Source organism: Biomphalaria glabrata, chromosome 14 (genome assembly GCF_947242115.1).
Source record: "Biomphalaria glabrata chromosome 14, xgBioGlab47.1, whole genome shotgun sequence".
Taxonomy (NCBI): Eukaryota; Metazoa; Mollusca; class Gastropoda; family Planorbidae; genus Biomphalaria; species Biomphalaria glabrata.
In genome coordinates, this window is record NC_074724.1 from 5661258 (window position 1) to 5675517 (window position 14260).

The following is a 14260-nucleotide window of genomic DNA, read 5'->3' on the forward strand; positions in this document are numbered from 1 at the left end:
TTTTATAATGCCGTTCACATGTTTTTCTTTTTAAAACAGGCACATTTTCACTACTAATAAAATATGTTGGCTTATTATCATGTTCCACAAAAAGTAAAGATCCGTTCAACTTTTTCTGGTTCAAGAACAGTCCAATTTAATAAGCGTACAAATATTAAAGGTCATGGCACCAATTAATTAAAAACCATTGAGGGCCATAACATTTGTTAACATTTTTGTTTAGATGGGAGATTTTCTACACTTTGTGCCAACATTTCGGCGGGCCGGATTTTGGGCATCACTGATAAATTCTACACAGATTTGATTGGGGACTATCATATTGAAGTTGCAGCGAAAAGTTCGACTATTAAGTATTTTCCTATGCCTTGCATATATTATAATGTAGACCTAAACGGTAAAAAGAACTTTTTAACTAAGTTCCATTTTCAGCTGTTATGTTTTAGTCTTTTAGTAATAACACAAAGTTTCAGAATAACGTAATAAAGTTTTCATTTCAAACAAATCAAGGATGCACTTGTACAGCCAATTTTGTAATAAGCGTGGAGATAGCATATATTAGGGCACATAACCTCAAAAAAATATGTTGCGTAAACCCACGCATTCATACGTTTCAACGCATTCTCAAAACATTTTTATATGAAAACAGGTACTATAGGGGATACCCATAGTTTGGAACGTGCAATGTCAAGGCCGTTTTTTTTTTAATACCCAGCCATTTCCTGTTCTCAGCTGCGTCATGGGATCTGTCAATGTGTAGTACTGTTGACAACCCCTGTGTTACCCGACCCTGGCTTGTGTTTTGTATTATACATTTCGGACGCTCCTTCAGAAATGAATATTAAAATATTACATTCTCTAGCAAAGACCTCCTGCAGGACAACAGAGATGGCAGCGGGAACAGTTGGAACCTCGGGAACATCGTGATGACAGTTCAAAGCGCATACCGCACGACCAGAAGTCTGGTGTCAGAAGGCTAACCTAACCTAACGAGTTTCATTGATCACAGGGGCCACATTGGTTGATATCTAACTGTACACACTTAATAAATTGTCGGCCTATACGTAAAATTTGTAAATATAAAGATCAATTATTATATTTTAAAGCAGTGTTTCCCAAACTGTGTTTTGCAGAACCCTAATGTTCCACGAGGCTCGAAAAGGTATTTCACGAACTACTGGAATAATTTAATAGTAGGCCACCACATGAATAAATAAAAGAAAAATACTCAGAATGTGTGAAGTGTTAAGGAAAAAGTTTGGGAAACAGTTGTAAAGGATTAAAAACAATTGTCTTATGAGTAAATCATATAAGTTTGTTACTTTTTAACTTGCAGACATCCCCCCCCCCCAAAAAAAAAAAAAAAAGAAAAATTCTAATAATTTAAATAATATGCAAAATTAAAACTAAACATAAATGACAGTCATGGCTTAATTAGTAAAGCCATTTCTTTTATTTCAATGTTTTTTGTTTATTAAAGACTACCTTCCTTTCACATTCCTAATTTGGAATATTCCTGAAAATTCAAAGTATGGCTTCTAAAAAAAATAATAATTAATCATTGTAATTTAATTAAAGTATTGAAATTTGATTGAGTTTCATAAAGCCAGGACATAAATCCTCTCCCAGATACCTCCTACTCAACCCCCCCCCCCCAACTTGTCCTCAAAAGAGACTAGAAAACATTGTACTGCGTATGCTATAAGCATCTTTCGGTATGCTATAAGCATTTTTCAAGCATGATATAAGCATCTTTTAGTATGCTATAAGCATGAAAGATGCGCTACATACAAGCAATTAATAACAACACAGCTGTAGATGTTTTAAATGTGTATTTTCATATTTCCATTCCAAAACTTTCGTAAGAAGTCTCTCTCTTTACATTCCGGTATCTATGTAATCTATATATGAGAGCAAACTTTGTACATGAGATATATTACTAACAAGGTTAAGATTTTTTTTTTATATACCGGTAGTTAATGAATTGAATTATTTCTTAAGTCTGAAAATGTCTACCACTCAACATTGGCAATACATTTTAAAAGTAATGGCATTGAAATAAAAAATAAGAACCAGTGAAATCTGCCCATGTGGAGTGTCATCAGAGAACCAAGAGGCCCATAGAAGACACTGTTCCCAAAACACCACAATAGAAAGAAAACTATATGGAGAGCTCCCTGATTTGGAAACCACTGCACAGTTCATCTCATATATTGGTCTAGTCATCTGAACACTCCAAGAGAACAATGAGAACAAAGAAGAAGAAGATGTTTTAAATTTGTATTTTTCACAATTTCCATTGACTTTATAATACGAACATCTATGTTCCAAAATTTTCGTTAAAAGTCTCTCTCTTTACATATCTATGTAATCTATATATGAGAGCAAACTTTGTACATGAGATATATTCCTAACAAGGTTAAGATTTTTTAAAATATAGTTAATGAAGTGAATATTTTCTTAAGTCTGAAAGTGTCTACCACTCAACATTGGCAATACATATTAAAAGTAATGGCGTTTAAATAAAAAATAAGAACCAGTGAAATCTGCCCTTGTGGAGTGTCACCAGAGAATGCCGACCATGTCCTCCAAAACTGCTCTCTTTACCAAGAGGCCAGTAAAAGACACTGGTCCCAAAACCCCAACTGAAAGAAAACTATTAAGGAGAGCTACCTGATTTGGAAACCACTGCACAGTTCATCTAATATATTGGTCTAGTAATCTGAATGCTCCAACATAACAATGAGAACAAAGAAGAAGATGTTTTAAATTTGTATTTTTCATAATTTCCATTGACTTTATAATACGAACATCTATATTCCAAAACTTTCGTTAAAAGTCTCTCTCTTTACATATCTATGTAATCTATATATGAGAGCAAACTTTGTACATGAGATATATTCCTAACAAGGTTAAGATTTTTAAAATAAAGTTAATGAAGTGAATTTTTTCTTAAGTCTGAAAATGTCTACCACTCAACATTGGCAATACATTTTAAAAGTAATGGCGTTGAAAAGAATCGCATCTATTAGAAGAGGTAGTCTCTATTTTAGTGAATAAATGTAATTCCTTTAATTGGTTGTCTTCTAAACATAAACAGTTCAATAGTTCAATATCAGTAAAAATATTCATTCAAATTTAAAAAGAAAACAACAATAACAAAAATTTAAAAAAAATCAAAAAAATCAAATGTTGTAGAAATAGTAACAAGCAGAAATAAGTATTAATTTTTTTTTAATTGTAAAAAAAAGCATTACATCTTGACCTCACTTGTAAGATTTGGACCAGGATTGAAGATTACTACGCCCCAGAATTGACTCACTTTCAAAAAGAAACAGAAGAAAGGGTCATCCAAAGAAAAGCTGGCTGGACAATGTACAAGAATGTACTAACCTTTCTCTATATATAATATTCTGCTAAGAACAGCTGCTGACCTGAAAGAGGGGGAAGGCTTTGGTTATGAGAACTCACAACACTCCTAGTCAAGAGAAAGTGATAAATCCAAACCTCCTCCTGATTGGCAGTGGATAGTGACAGGCATATTGCAAACCACATGAAGAGAGGCAAATTTCATTTTACCCAAAGCAATTTATATATACTTACTTACTTAGTTACTTAGGTCCTCCCTCGCCGTTTGGCGCATTGGGTGGCAAGCTGTCTCCATAAAGATCTGTCATTGGCAATATCTGAAGCTTCCTCCAACTTGGTGTCCACTGTTCTGAGGTTGTCCATGAAAGTATGACAACAAGTTATACGAGGACGTCCCTGTTTGCGCTTTCCTTGTATTGGCCTCCATGTCATCGCAACTCTTGATGTGCATAGTTCATTTTGTCATAGAACATGTCCCACAAACCTCATGTGACCCTCTGTCACAACCTCACTAAGTGTTCGACTCCCTGTTCGGCATAGGATTTCCTTGTTTGAGACCCGATCTATGTAACTGACTCTTACAATCTGTCTCAGCCATTTTTGTTGAGCCACATTTAGTCTCTTCTCAATTTTGACAGTTGACTTCCATGTCTCACATGCATATGTTGCAGTTGGAATGACAGTTGTGTTGAAAAGGTGTATTTTTGTCTCGAGTCCAAATAGGCTGCAGCCTTTGGAAAATGCTCCCTGCCTTTCCTATTCGGAACGCTACATCATGGTAGGCATCCCCATCATTATTTATGATGCTGCCAAGGTACGTGAACTTGTCCAACTCTTCAAGCTTTGACTCGCCAAGTCTGAAGGGGAACCCTTTGCCTTATATCCCACTCGCAAAATTTTAGTCTTATCCAAGTTTATGCGGAGGCCAATTTTGGGTGCCTCTCTATCTAGGCTCCCCGTCATTTCTTGTATGTATTTATTTGTAGCCCTGAGTAGTGCAACATCATCAGCAAAGTCCAAGTCAGTCATTCGGTTTTGTTCACGCCATGGAATACCAAAGGCAGTCTGGTTCATTGCTCTCCTCATTATGTAGTTGATGGCTAGGAGGAAAAGGAAGGGAGATAAGATACACCCGTCTCACACCTGTCTCGATGCTAAAAAAACTCTGTTGTTCCTCCTTCTGTTTTAATGCAGCAACTAAACTGACTGTATAGGTGTCGTAAGATCTGGACAAATTTTTCTGGGATGCCGTATTCTCTAGCTATTTTCCATAGTGATTCTCAGTGGACACTATCAAATGCTTTCTTAAAGTCATTTATATATATACATATCTGTAAATACTGAAGGATTAATTTCCCTTGGTGGTATCAAAGAAAATAATTGATTACCATTGATCAATTGACTTATTGGTTAATATTGTTTATTGATTTATTTCATTCTATGCCAATGAATAATTCTCAAAATTTCAACTTGATCCGAGAAGGGTGTGGGAGAAAAGATGTGTACAAACTTCTTACCAGACAGACAGAGTAAAATAATAAAAACTTTAGTGAAAAATATCCATAAATAAATATAATAAGTAAAACCAAATAAAACAATAAAAATATAAATTTCTGATGGCAATGCTAGTAGCAAAAATAAATGAATAAATAAAATATTTTATTTTAAGGCTATGTTCATCCATTGTGTATTAACTGGTCTTTGTATAACAGTAAAAGCAGCACTGGAAAAAAAAAAGGAAAATATAATCCATTACAAGGAAGAAGCTGTATTGTTTAATCTTTTCTACATTATCATTCAAAGACCGCATCACAAACTAAGAGATTAGAGACAGGGTTACTGCAGTGATAGGACCCCATGATGACCTGCTAACTATAATAAAAGAACGCAAGCTTAAAATCTATGGCCATATTACAAGATCTTCAGGGCTCGCAAAGACCTTCCTTCAGGGAACAGTACCAGGAAAAAGAAGAAGAGGCAGACAGAGAAAGCGATGGGAGGACAACATAAATGAAAAGAAAGAATTAAAAGAGGTTCTAAACAAGGCAAAAGACAGGGAGGAATGGAGAAAGACGGTTGACAAGTCTTGCTTGGTGCCCCAACGGTCCAGGTAAAGTAAAGGTAAAAACATTATCCTTATTTTTTTATGGTGCTACTTAAGCATGCCCAAGTGCACTCACATCCCATCTTCTTTGTAGAACTGTGGTGAGAAGTGTGAGGGGATTCTGTGCTGAGGGCTCAGAAAAAACAAATAAGTATGAGTTCTATCTTAATTTTAAAACTTCTATTATCCTTTAAGGTTGGATTTCTAGTTCCATCTCTCAAGTAAAGTCAAAAATGTTCCCCTTTCAGACCTTGTGGTCTATAGGGCAGATGATATAAAGGTCATCTGTTTCTGTGGCAGACAGTTTACGAGGGTGGCATGTGGCCAGCACAATGACCAAGCGTCTTTACTTTTACCCAACTAATGTCAGGTGACCATTAGAGCTGGGTGGACTCAGAGGCGCCCAAAGATCCCGAAATTAAAAATCCCAGTTTTCACTAGGATTTGAACCTGGGATCCTTGGTTAGGAAGCCAATCGCTTTTTTGCTCAGCCACTGTACCTCTTTTAGGCAGCCAAGTGGTTAATGCTATTTAGCCACAAAACCAATAAGCAGGATAAGGTCTGAGTTAAAAATTGACTATAATAAAGAAATGACACTCTTAAATGAAATGAAATTCTGCTCCTATATGGCATCAAAATAATTCACAAATTATTTTCTTAGGGGCCCAAATCCTTTTTGGGACAAAAAACAAAAAAAAAAGCAACCATGAAAATGTCTTAAAATGAACATCTCTCTTAACAGAAGATCGTGGTAAGTCAGTTATTTATTGTGTACAACTTTTTCTGGCTCGAAGTTACAACTTTTGTTACATTTTTTATAGTGATAAAACAACACAAATACTTGCTTTTTTAAAATTACAAATGTAGCCAGCATAAGAAATTGTTTAAATGTTATCAATAAAAAATATTTTAAAAAGCTTTAGACATCAGGTAAACTTTTATTTTAAAAAATCACATTGCAATGTATTATATTTTTTTGTTAGCAATTAATGATAAATAGCAAAAGATGACAAATTTAAAATTTTACTTTTTTAGTTTAATTTTACGAGAGACCCTGACTGAATTAAGTTAGTGTTCATGAAAATCTAACCATTAAATAAACAAGAGCCAGCTACAGAAATATATATAGGAGAAATTCCATCTCACCAACCCAAAACAAAACAAAAACTTTTTTTTTAACAACAAATGTGCGAAATTTATGGCCAGCTAGATAATGAAATGGCATGGAAAAATCAGTCGAAAATTGCCATGAGGAGTTTTAGTGTATTTTGTGTTTTTTTAATACAGTACCTAAATGATTATTTTAATTCCCCTTTCAGACTATATGATCTATTGGGCAGATGATGTAAAGGTCATCTGTTTCTGTGGCCCACGGATAACAAGGGTGTCATGTGGCCAGCACAACGACCAACTGCCTTTACTTTTCCCAACTCATGTCAGGTACCCATTAGAGTTGGGTGGACTCAGATGTGCCTAAAGATCACAAAATTAAAAATCCCTGTCTTCACCAGGATTTGAGCCCATGACCCCCGGTTCGGAAGCCAAGTGCTTTACCCATCAAAAGATGAACTTTTGTTGTGATAATTCAAATTATTCAGCAGTTATATATTTTTAAAATGCCATCCATTTGTTGATCACTTGGTAGTTTTATTTGAATAAAGTGTAGTTTTAGCGATTGGTCAGTGATAGTGAAGAGGTTTGTAGTATGATAAGAAATTAAAATGTACTTAGCATTTGATAATATAATATGTCAGCGTTGATAAAGAAATGCCATTGTTACTTTTGATACTTACAGCAAGATCCATCTTCTAATTGAAAAGCACGCATATAGAAAACTATACAAACGTGAGCCAAGGAATAATGCTCACAATGAAACTGCATTCAGAATAATAAAAGAAATCAATAAGAGGCAAGTCAGTGGGAGTGCTGGCCATAGGTAATAGGAGGGCCTAGGTGAAGGGAATAGGGAGGCCTAGGTGAAAGGAATAGGGAGGCCACATAAGATGTAGAAGAGTAGGGTGGCCACAAATGAAATAGAAAAATAAAAAAATTAAGACCAAAATATATGCAATGAATTATCTGTCTCAATATCAAAATAAACAAATAAGTTAAACTCTTTAAGCGCGAATATAGATAATTTTGTGATCACCAGTCTAGAATTAACTTATCGACATTTTACCAAAAGGAAGAAAGAAATAATGGTCTTATAACATATGTAGTCAACAAGTGATCTAAACATTTGCGAATAAACCTTGAATCATAGTAGCGACTTAGAGCAAGGTTAGTAGAAATAGAGCCATAGAGTTATGCTATGTTTGAGATTTGATCCATGGTTCCCAATTTTTTCTCAAGAAAAAATAATTCTTTGAGCCCTTTGTGATTAGAGACCCTACATGGCTGCCTAGTTCGTCTATACTTTAAGCTGGAACTGTCAGAGGACAGGACTGTGCCTTAAAAATACAGCAGACAAACTGACAATTATTGTCACAATGAAACAAGCCAATCTTACACAGGAATCTAAAGCTGCGCCAGTCTTGTATCAGAAGATCAGGTATAGGCCAGTGATTTCCCATCCTTTTGTGAAGTGTTCATCCAAATTAGCTAATACACTTTTAATTTCAAGTAGCATACAAGAAATGTTGGTCACGTCACGTCAAGGCCGTTTTGTGAAATGGCAAGTCAATATGACCGTAACATGCATATAGTGAGAATAAATACCAATATATTCTTGACTTAGATCCATTGACAAACATGTTAATTTTTTAATGCTCATTTTATTACTGGAGTGGTGAGAGAAGGAAAAACAAGCCCCTATCATTTAGAGAAGCTAAATGTTCAAAATAAAGTAAAGTAATATCTTTTTAGTGTTATTGTACCAGCAATCACAATAATAGTAACCAGCTAAGTTACTTTTTAAAATGTGTATATTATATGTGTTGTGTTTGTACATGCCATTAAAACGTAAGTAAAATCTTATCAAAGAAAAGGAATGTTTATGTCTTACTTTTTTCTCCTGATTTCCAAATAGGACTCTGCACTAGTAGCCATATCCTCTAAATAAGTCTCCAAATACTCAGAATCATCTAAAACTGTTTGAAGTTTGTTAGGAGCAATTAGAAGTAAAACATAGTCCTCTGGATCCTCGATATTAATGTGTCGAAGCAATTTCATTTTCTCCTGACCAGATAATAACAAAAAATCGAAGTTCAAAAAACCATTTCACAATTGAAAATGTGAAACATCATTTACCAATATTTAAAAATACATAATAATCTAAATCATCATAGAGCATTGTTTAATGCAGAAATAAACCTTTTTTTTAAAATAATTACTTTTGTATAGCACAACTTTTATCTTATTGTATGCTCAGTGCATTTTCCAAAAACTTCTGTGCATTAGTGGGGAAGGGGGTATCTGGAAGAAGGTTTCTATGTTGCTTTTAGGTGTTCAGCAAACACAACTCTACTTGAGTCAGAATTTGAACTCTAGCTGTGTTAAATAATGTTGTCTATTTAATTTAAGTAATGTTTTTTTCTTCTGGCTTTTAAAGAGTACTTAAGCCCATAAAAAGGGAAAAAAAAAATTTTTTTTTTATTAATTAATAAAGGTGATGTGAAATATATTGTTAAATTAACTTCTATTTTAAATTACATATTCAAAGCTGGTGATGATATATGATCAACCTATTGTTTCCTACTTGAATTGAAAAAAAAACAAACTGCAAGATTGAAAAAAAAAAACTTTCTCTGACAGTAAAATGTACAGTAGTCCTAAACTTTCCTTACATACCTCTTTAACAAGATTTCCAGGTGTGACAAAAAGTCTCTTTTCTTCATGTCCTTCCGGATAAACTACCATCATTTCTATATTCATTACGGATGCCTCTAGTGAAGAGAACAAAAAATATAATAGTGGAATTTTGTTTACATTGAGGTTACCCTTATTGCAAACCATGTTTTGATTAATTGGGCTCTTATGTACTTCTTGTTGATGACGAATAGCATAAAATACCCTGACGGACAGTGGAATAAAAGTGTGCTGTTGTGGTCTTATGCTCCACTGAGAGTTGAAAGAAGAAGTAAGTTAGTAAGTACAAAATAACCGGAAATAATGAAAGGATTTGTGCTGATGCGAGTTCCTTTTAAGTCTTTTAATTGAAAGGAATTTAATAATCATACAATGTACATTAAGATAACATTCATTCACAAGGAATCCGCTAGATGTTTTTGTTCTCATTGTTGACAACACACCCAACTTCCAGTCCATCAATGGGACAGGTACACTTCTCTTGACCGTGTGTCACAGTCAGACACCCTTGTCGCACAACAACTGTGTCATATAATCAGCTTCTATCAGCTATTTCAATGTGGGGGTATCATTAACAACTAACACTCTAAAAACACTTTAAAAAAATGTCTATATAAGTGAAGAGGCCTAAATTGTGGAAAGAAGTGTCCCTATCTAAATTCACTGAATTCATTGTGTGTGGGAAAGAAATTATAATGTGAGCTGTTAAGGATGAAAATAAATGATTTCACCAGAATAATTAACATAAACTGACTTTCAACACAGTGAAGTTTGGGTATCAGCTAGTATATTAATATATTTTTATATGATTATAACTTTGATGATTATTGAAGTTACGTAGGAGATACAGTCATTCATGCAGCAGTAAATCTTTGTTTCTAAGTAGGAGATAGAAACCCTCTGCTGCCTTTCTGCTATACCCAAACAAGGGAGAGGTTTTGGGAGTTAACCCTGGGAAAAAATCAGGCGGGCTGACTCTTAAGCAGCTTGCAGCTTACAGTGTTACAACTGGCAGAGCTTGCTGATCCTAAACTTTATTAGCACCTGCTGTTGCTTTGAACACATCAGCTGCGAGGAAAGGGGGAACTGCTGTGTGGAAAATATCATTCCATAATAACTAATGCCCGGGCTTTCATCTTATCATTTCTATGAGACGATTTATTATATTTGTCATTTAGTGAATATAGGAGGCCATACATAATATTAAATAATGTTTATATCAGACTTAATGATAATGTAGAAATGCTTCAGAACTAATGGGTACTTAATTGTGCATAATTAATGTAATTAAACTCAAACCTGATTTACCGCCATCCATTAGGTGCAGTTATGGATAAATAGATTCTATGTCTGCAAAAAACATAAAAAAAGCATCCAATGTCTAGTTATCTGCAATTGTGAAATTATTCTAAAAATTAGTTTATTGTCTAAAAAAGCAATCTCAAATAATAAACATTATTATTATTATTATTACTAACAGAAGTGCAATTCATAACAAATGGAACAAAAATAAGCATACCTAACAGAAGTGCAATTCATAACAAATGGAACGAAAATAAGCATACCTATATTGTTGAAGTTAACATCCTAGCCATGCCTTTCTAGATTAGTGAATACTCAATCTCTAAGTCGTAAGTTTCAGAATGACTTTCAAATTTTTGGATTTTCAGCAACAGTTTTCACTCAATGAGTTTTAAAAAGCTTCTATGAAAAAAAAAAGTGGTTTTAATAATTTTTAGCGAAAATTGGTTAATTATAATCTTAGAAAAAACAACCCTAAAGTAAAATAACAACATGAAGCCATAAAATACACAGAGTAAATGAGACAGCTGCAAAACAAAAAAAGTTGTCTTTTGAAAGTCTGCAAAGCTGTTGGGGTTGGATTACCAAAGTTTATCTGTACTTCTTAGAAAAATATAACTATATATGGTAAGAACATTCTATTATGAAGCTATATATAATATTCTCTTAGACTTTCAAGGCCAAAATATAAATGAAGAGACAGAGCTTCCTTAACGTGGGGATATTCACTCCATTTGTGTTGACTTCAATAGATTTCAGAATGTCAAAAAAGGTAGTCTGATGTAATAAACTGAAGAAATTACAGTGGAAGTTTCACCTGGGACATACTTCTGAGAAATTTTCATTTTTCAAGAAAGCTTTGTGTATATGTTGGACAAATTTGCATGCCACCATACAAGACATAAGAAAACTTCAACACTAAACAAGCAAAATATTTTTTTTAAATCTTTTTTTTAAAAAGCAAAGTTCTTTCTCTGAGAGAAAGAACTCTGCACTTACAAATATATCTATAAATAATGTAGAAGTTATTTCCCTTAATTGATATCAAACAAAATAATTAATTGACTAACTGGTTAATGTTTTTAACTGATTCATGTTTTGTTAGATACAATAAATAATTGTTTAAAGTTTCAAATTGATCCTAGAAGTGTAGTAGATGAAATAATGTGATCAATTGTCAAATGGGACAAAACCCTACATATTAGTCATATATATGTGAATACTGAAGGATTAATTTATCTTGTTGGTATGAAACAAAATAACTTATTACCAGTATGTAATTGGCTAATAGGTTAATTTATTTTAATGATTCATGCCTTGTCAATGTATAATTGTGCAAAGTTTCAACTTGATCTGAGACTAAAAAAACTTTTTACCAGACAGACAGAGTTGATATGAGCTTGGTAAAAATATGACAGGAAAGATCTAGTAATCATCGAAAGACACATAAGAATGCAGCATCATCATTTTCACTTAACACAGCAAGAACCAAATTGAAAGTGGCAAGATGTTAATGTCACAACACTTAAATGCAGCTGATGTATACACTGTTGAATATGTCAGATTTTCAAGAGTCAACTGTATTCAATTAGATCTAATTTTTGGTTTCTTATCTTATAAAAATGTAATATACATCTAGATATGTCTATAGTAGAGATCAATATTTAGATGTACTAATACTATGATATGAATGTATTTTTGACTTTTCTTGTCTAATTTGGAATATATTATAGATCTATATAGTTTAATTGGTAAAGAAATCTGATGTTATATTACAGTGTATGCCCTATGCCTATATTTAATATTATGACATATCACATTGCGAAACCAATCCGCAAGGTTGTCATTGTCGAAGTGGTAATGGATGTAAGCACTCCACTACCTATAAAATGCTTCCAAATAGCAATGCGTCTCAAATAGCCTCTGACAACCAGTCCAACTCCTGGCATTCACGTGTGGCTCAGATATTGAGTCCGGCGGAACTGTTCTCTCTAACAGGAAAAGGGGCAAAGGCGAGTAACTGGCGCCTTAACCAGTAAGCTTTGGGCAGGAGGGGCTCATTAGCCATGGCTGGCTACCCACCTAGGAGAAGGAAAACTCTGAATTCAAACCTCTGTTGCCTTGCAGCTATACACAATCATGGGAAAGGCTTCAGTAGTCAACCTCGAGGAAAATCAGGAGCTGGCGACCCTAAAGCAGTTTGCAGCACCCAGTGCTACACTCTGGCAGAACCTGCGATGCCGCTGACCCCAAACTGTATCGGCACTGCCATTTCTTTGGATACATCAGCTACGTCGAGAGGGGGTTACTGATGTGTGGGCGACATCGTTCCGACCACAGCTAATGTCCAGGCATTCATCTGACCGAGATGATCCATAGTCGCTTTGTGACTGAAGGAGGCCATAGAATATCAGATTATATTTAAGTTCAAAAAGTATCAATAGTATCATATAATTCTAGATCTCTAGAATCTAAATCATACTAATCATAGTAAATCTAGTACAAATTCTAGACAAATAGAGCAGTGAAATAAATTCTATTCACATTTTTTTAATTTGAGTAGTTTAACACCATTAGAATTAGTAAGAATAATTCAATAAGATCACTAAATTTAGAGAAGGTTCAGAGCAGATTCGAAGGCTAACAAGAAAAATATAGAATCTAGATAAATTCCAGATCTAGCAGTTATTAACACATATAAAAACCAAAGGAAAAAAAATAAATACAAAAAAAAAATCATAACTTTGCTTCTACTTATCACAGAAACATAAATTTGATATTTTTGTAAATGGGAAACCAAGCTCAATTTAATGATATCAATTACAAAACAATATGATCAAAACAATTTTTTTTGTTGAAGTGCCTATATCAGATACTATACTTTATTTAGATCTCTAGAATTTTTTCTAGATCTAGATCTAGACCTATAAGGCTATAGATCTATAATTTATATATATAGTATATAATATAGTATATACTATTAATAATATACCGGTACTATATTACTATATTATATAGTCTATATATATTACCCTAGATCTAATTATTCATACACGTCCACAAGTCCAAGTCTATTTTGGCCACTACTGCTCTACTCTACACATTTTAGAGTAATTTAGAGCATAGATTCCATAGAAAGAATGTTAGAAATAGAAAGAATGATTAGAATCAGAATGTGTTCATTAAAGTTCATTCATTCAGAATCATTATCATTGAATTGATTGAATTCATTCAATCATTGTGTTGCCTAGGCTGAATCAGCCCGATATGGTATGACTAGATGTACGCAGAATCAAGTTTCTATTAGTCTTATACTTTAATAATATGTTATAGCAGAAGCAGATTAAAATATGTACCAAATAAATAGGTGTTAAACTTTCTTATTACCGTGTATTGTCATTGAAAATACGCCATTATCTCCCTTAATTGCCAACTTTATTTTTCTCTGTATTTTGTCTTTGTTTTTATAGCTATAACTACTATAAGATCTAATAGCGAAACTCATTTAGAATGCAAACAAGCTTTTGTACTTAAAGCAATAACTAAAGACTAAATAAAAATTTTGTAATACAAGTAATAACATAGATCTACGAAGACGAAAAAAAAATTAATAGAAAAAAATATTCACATTATAATAAATATATAAGCTCTAACTTTAAGCTTGCCATATATAATATATG

At 33.5% G+C, this 14260-nt stretch overlaps 1 protein-coding gene across 1 annotated transcript; it reads right to left on the reverse strand.

The window, feature by feature from the left end:
• Nucleotides 1-4689: 4689 nt before the first annotated feature.
• LOC129922994 (uncharacterized) lies at nucleotides 4690-14035 on the reverse strand. The gene is made up of 6 exons (XM_056011614.1): nucleotides 13968-14035; nucleotides 10844-10982; nucleotides 10578-10628; nucleotides 9261-9355; nucleotides 8476-8648; nucleotides 4690-5089 (listed from the first exon to the last, which is right to left on the reverse strand). The coding sequence occupies exons 3-6, from the start codon at nucleotides 10594-10596 to the stop codon at nucleotides 5026-5028; spliced, it is 351 nt and encodes a 116-aa protein (XP_055867589.1). The 5' UTR covers nucleotides 10597-10628; nucleotides 10844-10982; nucleotides 13968-14035; the 3' UTR covers nucleotides 4690-5025.
• Between the last annotated feature and the right edge of the window lie 225 nt (nucleotides 14036-14260).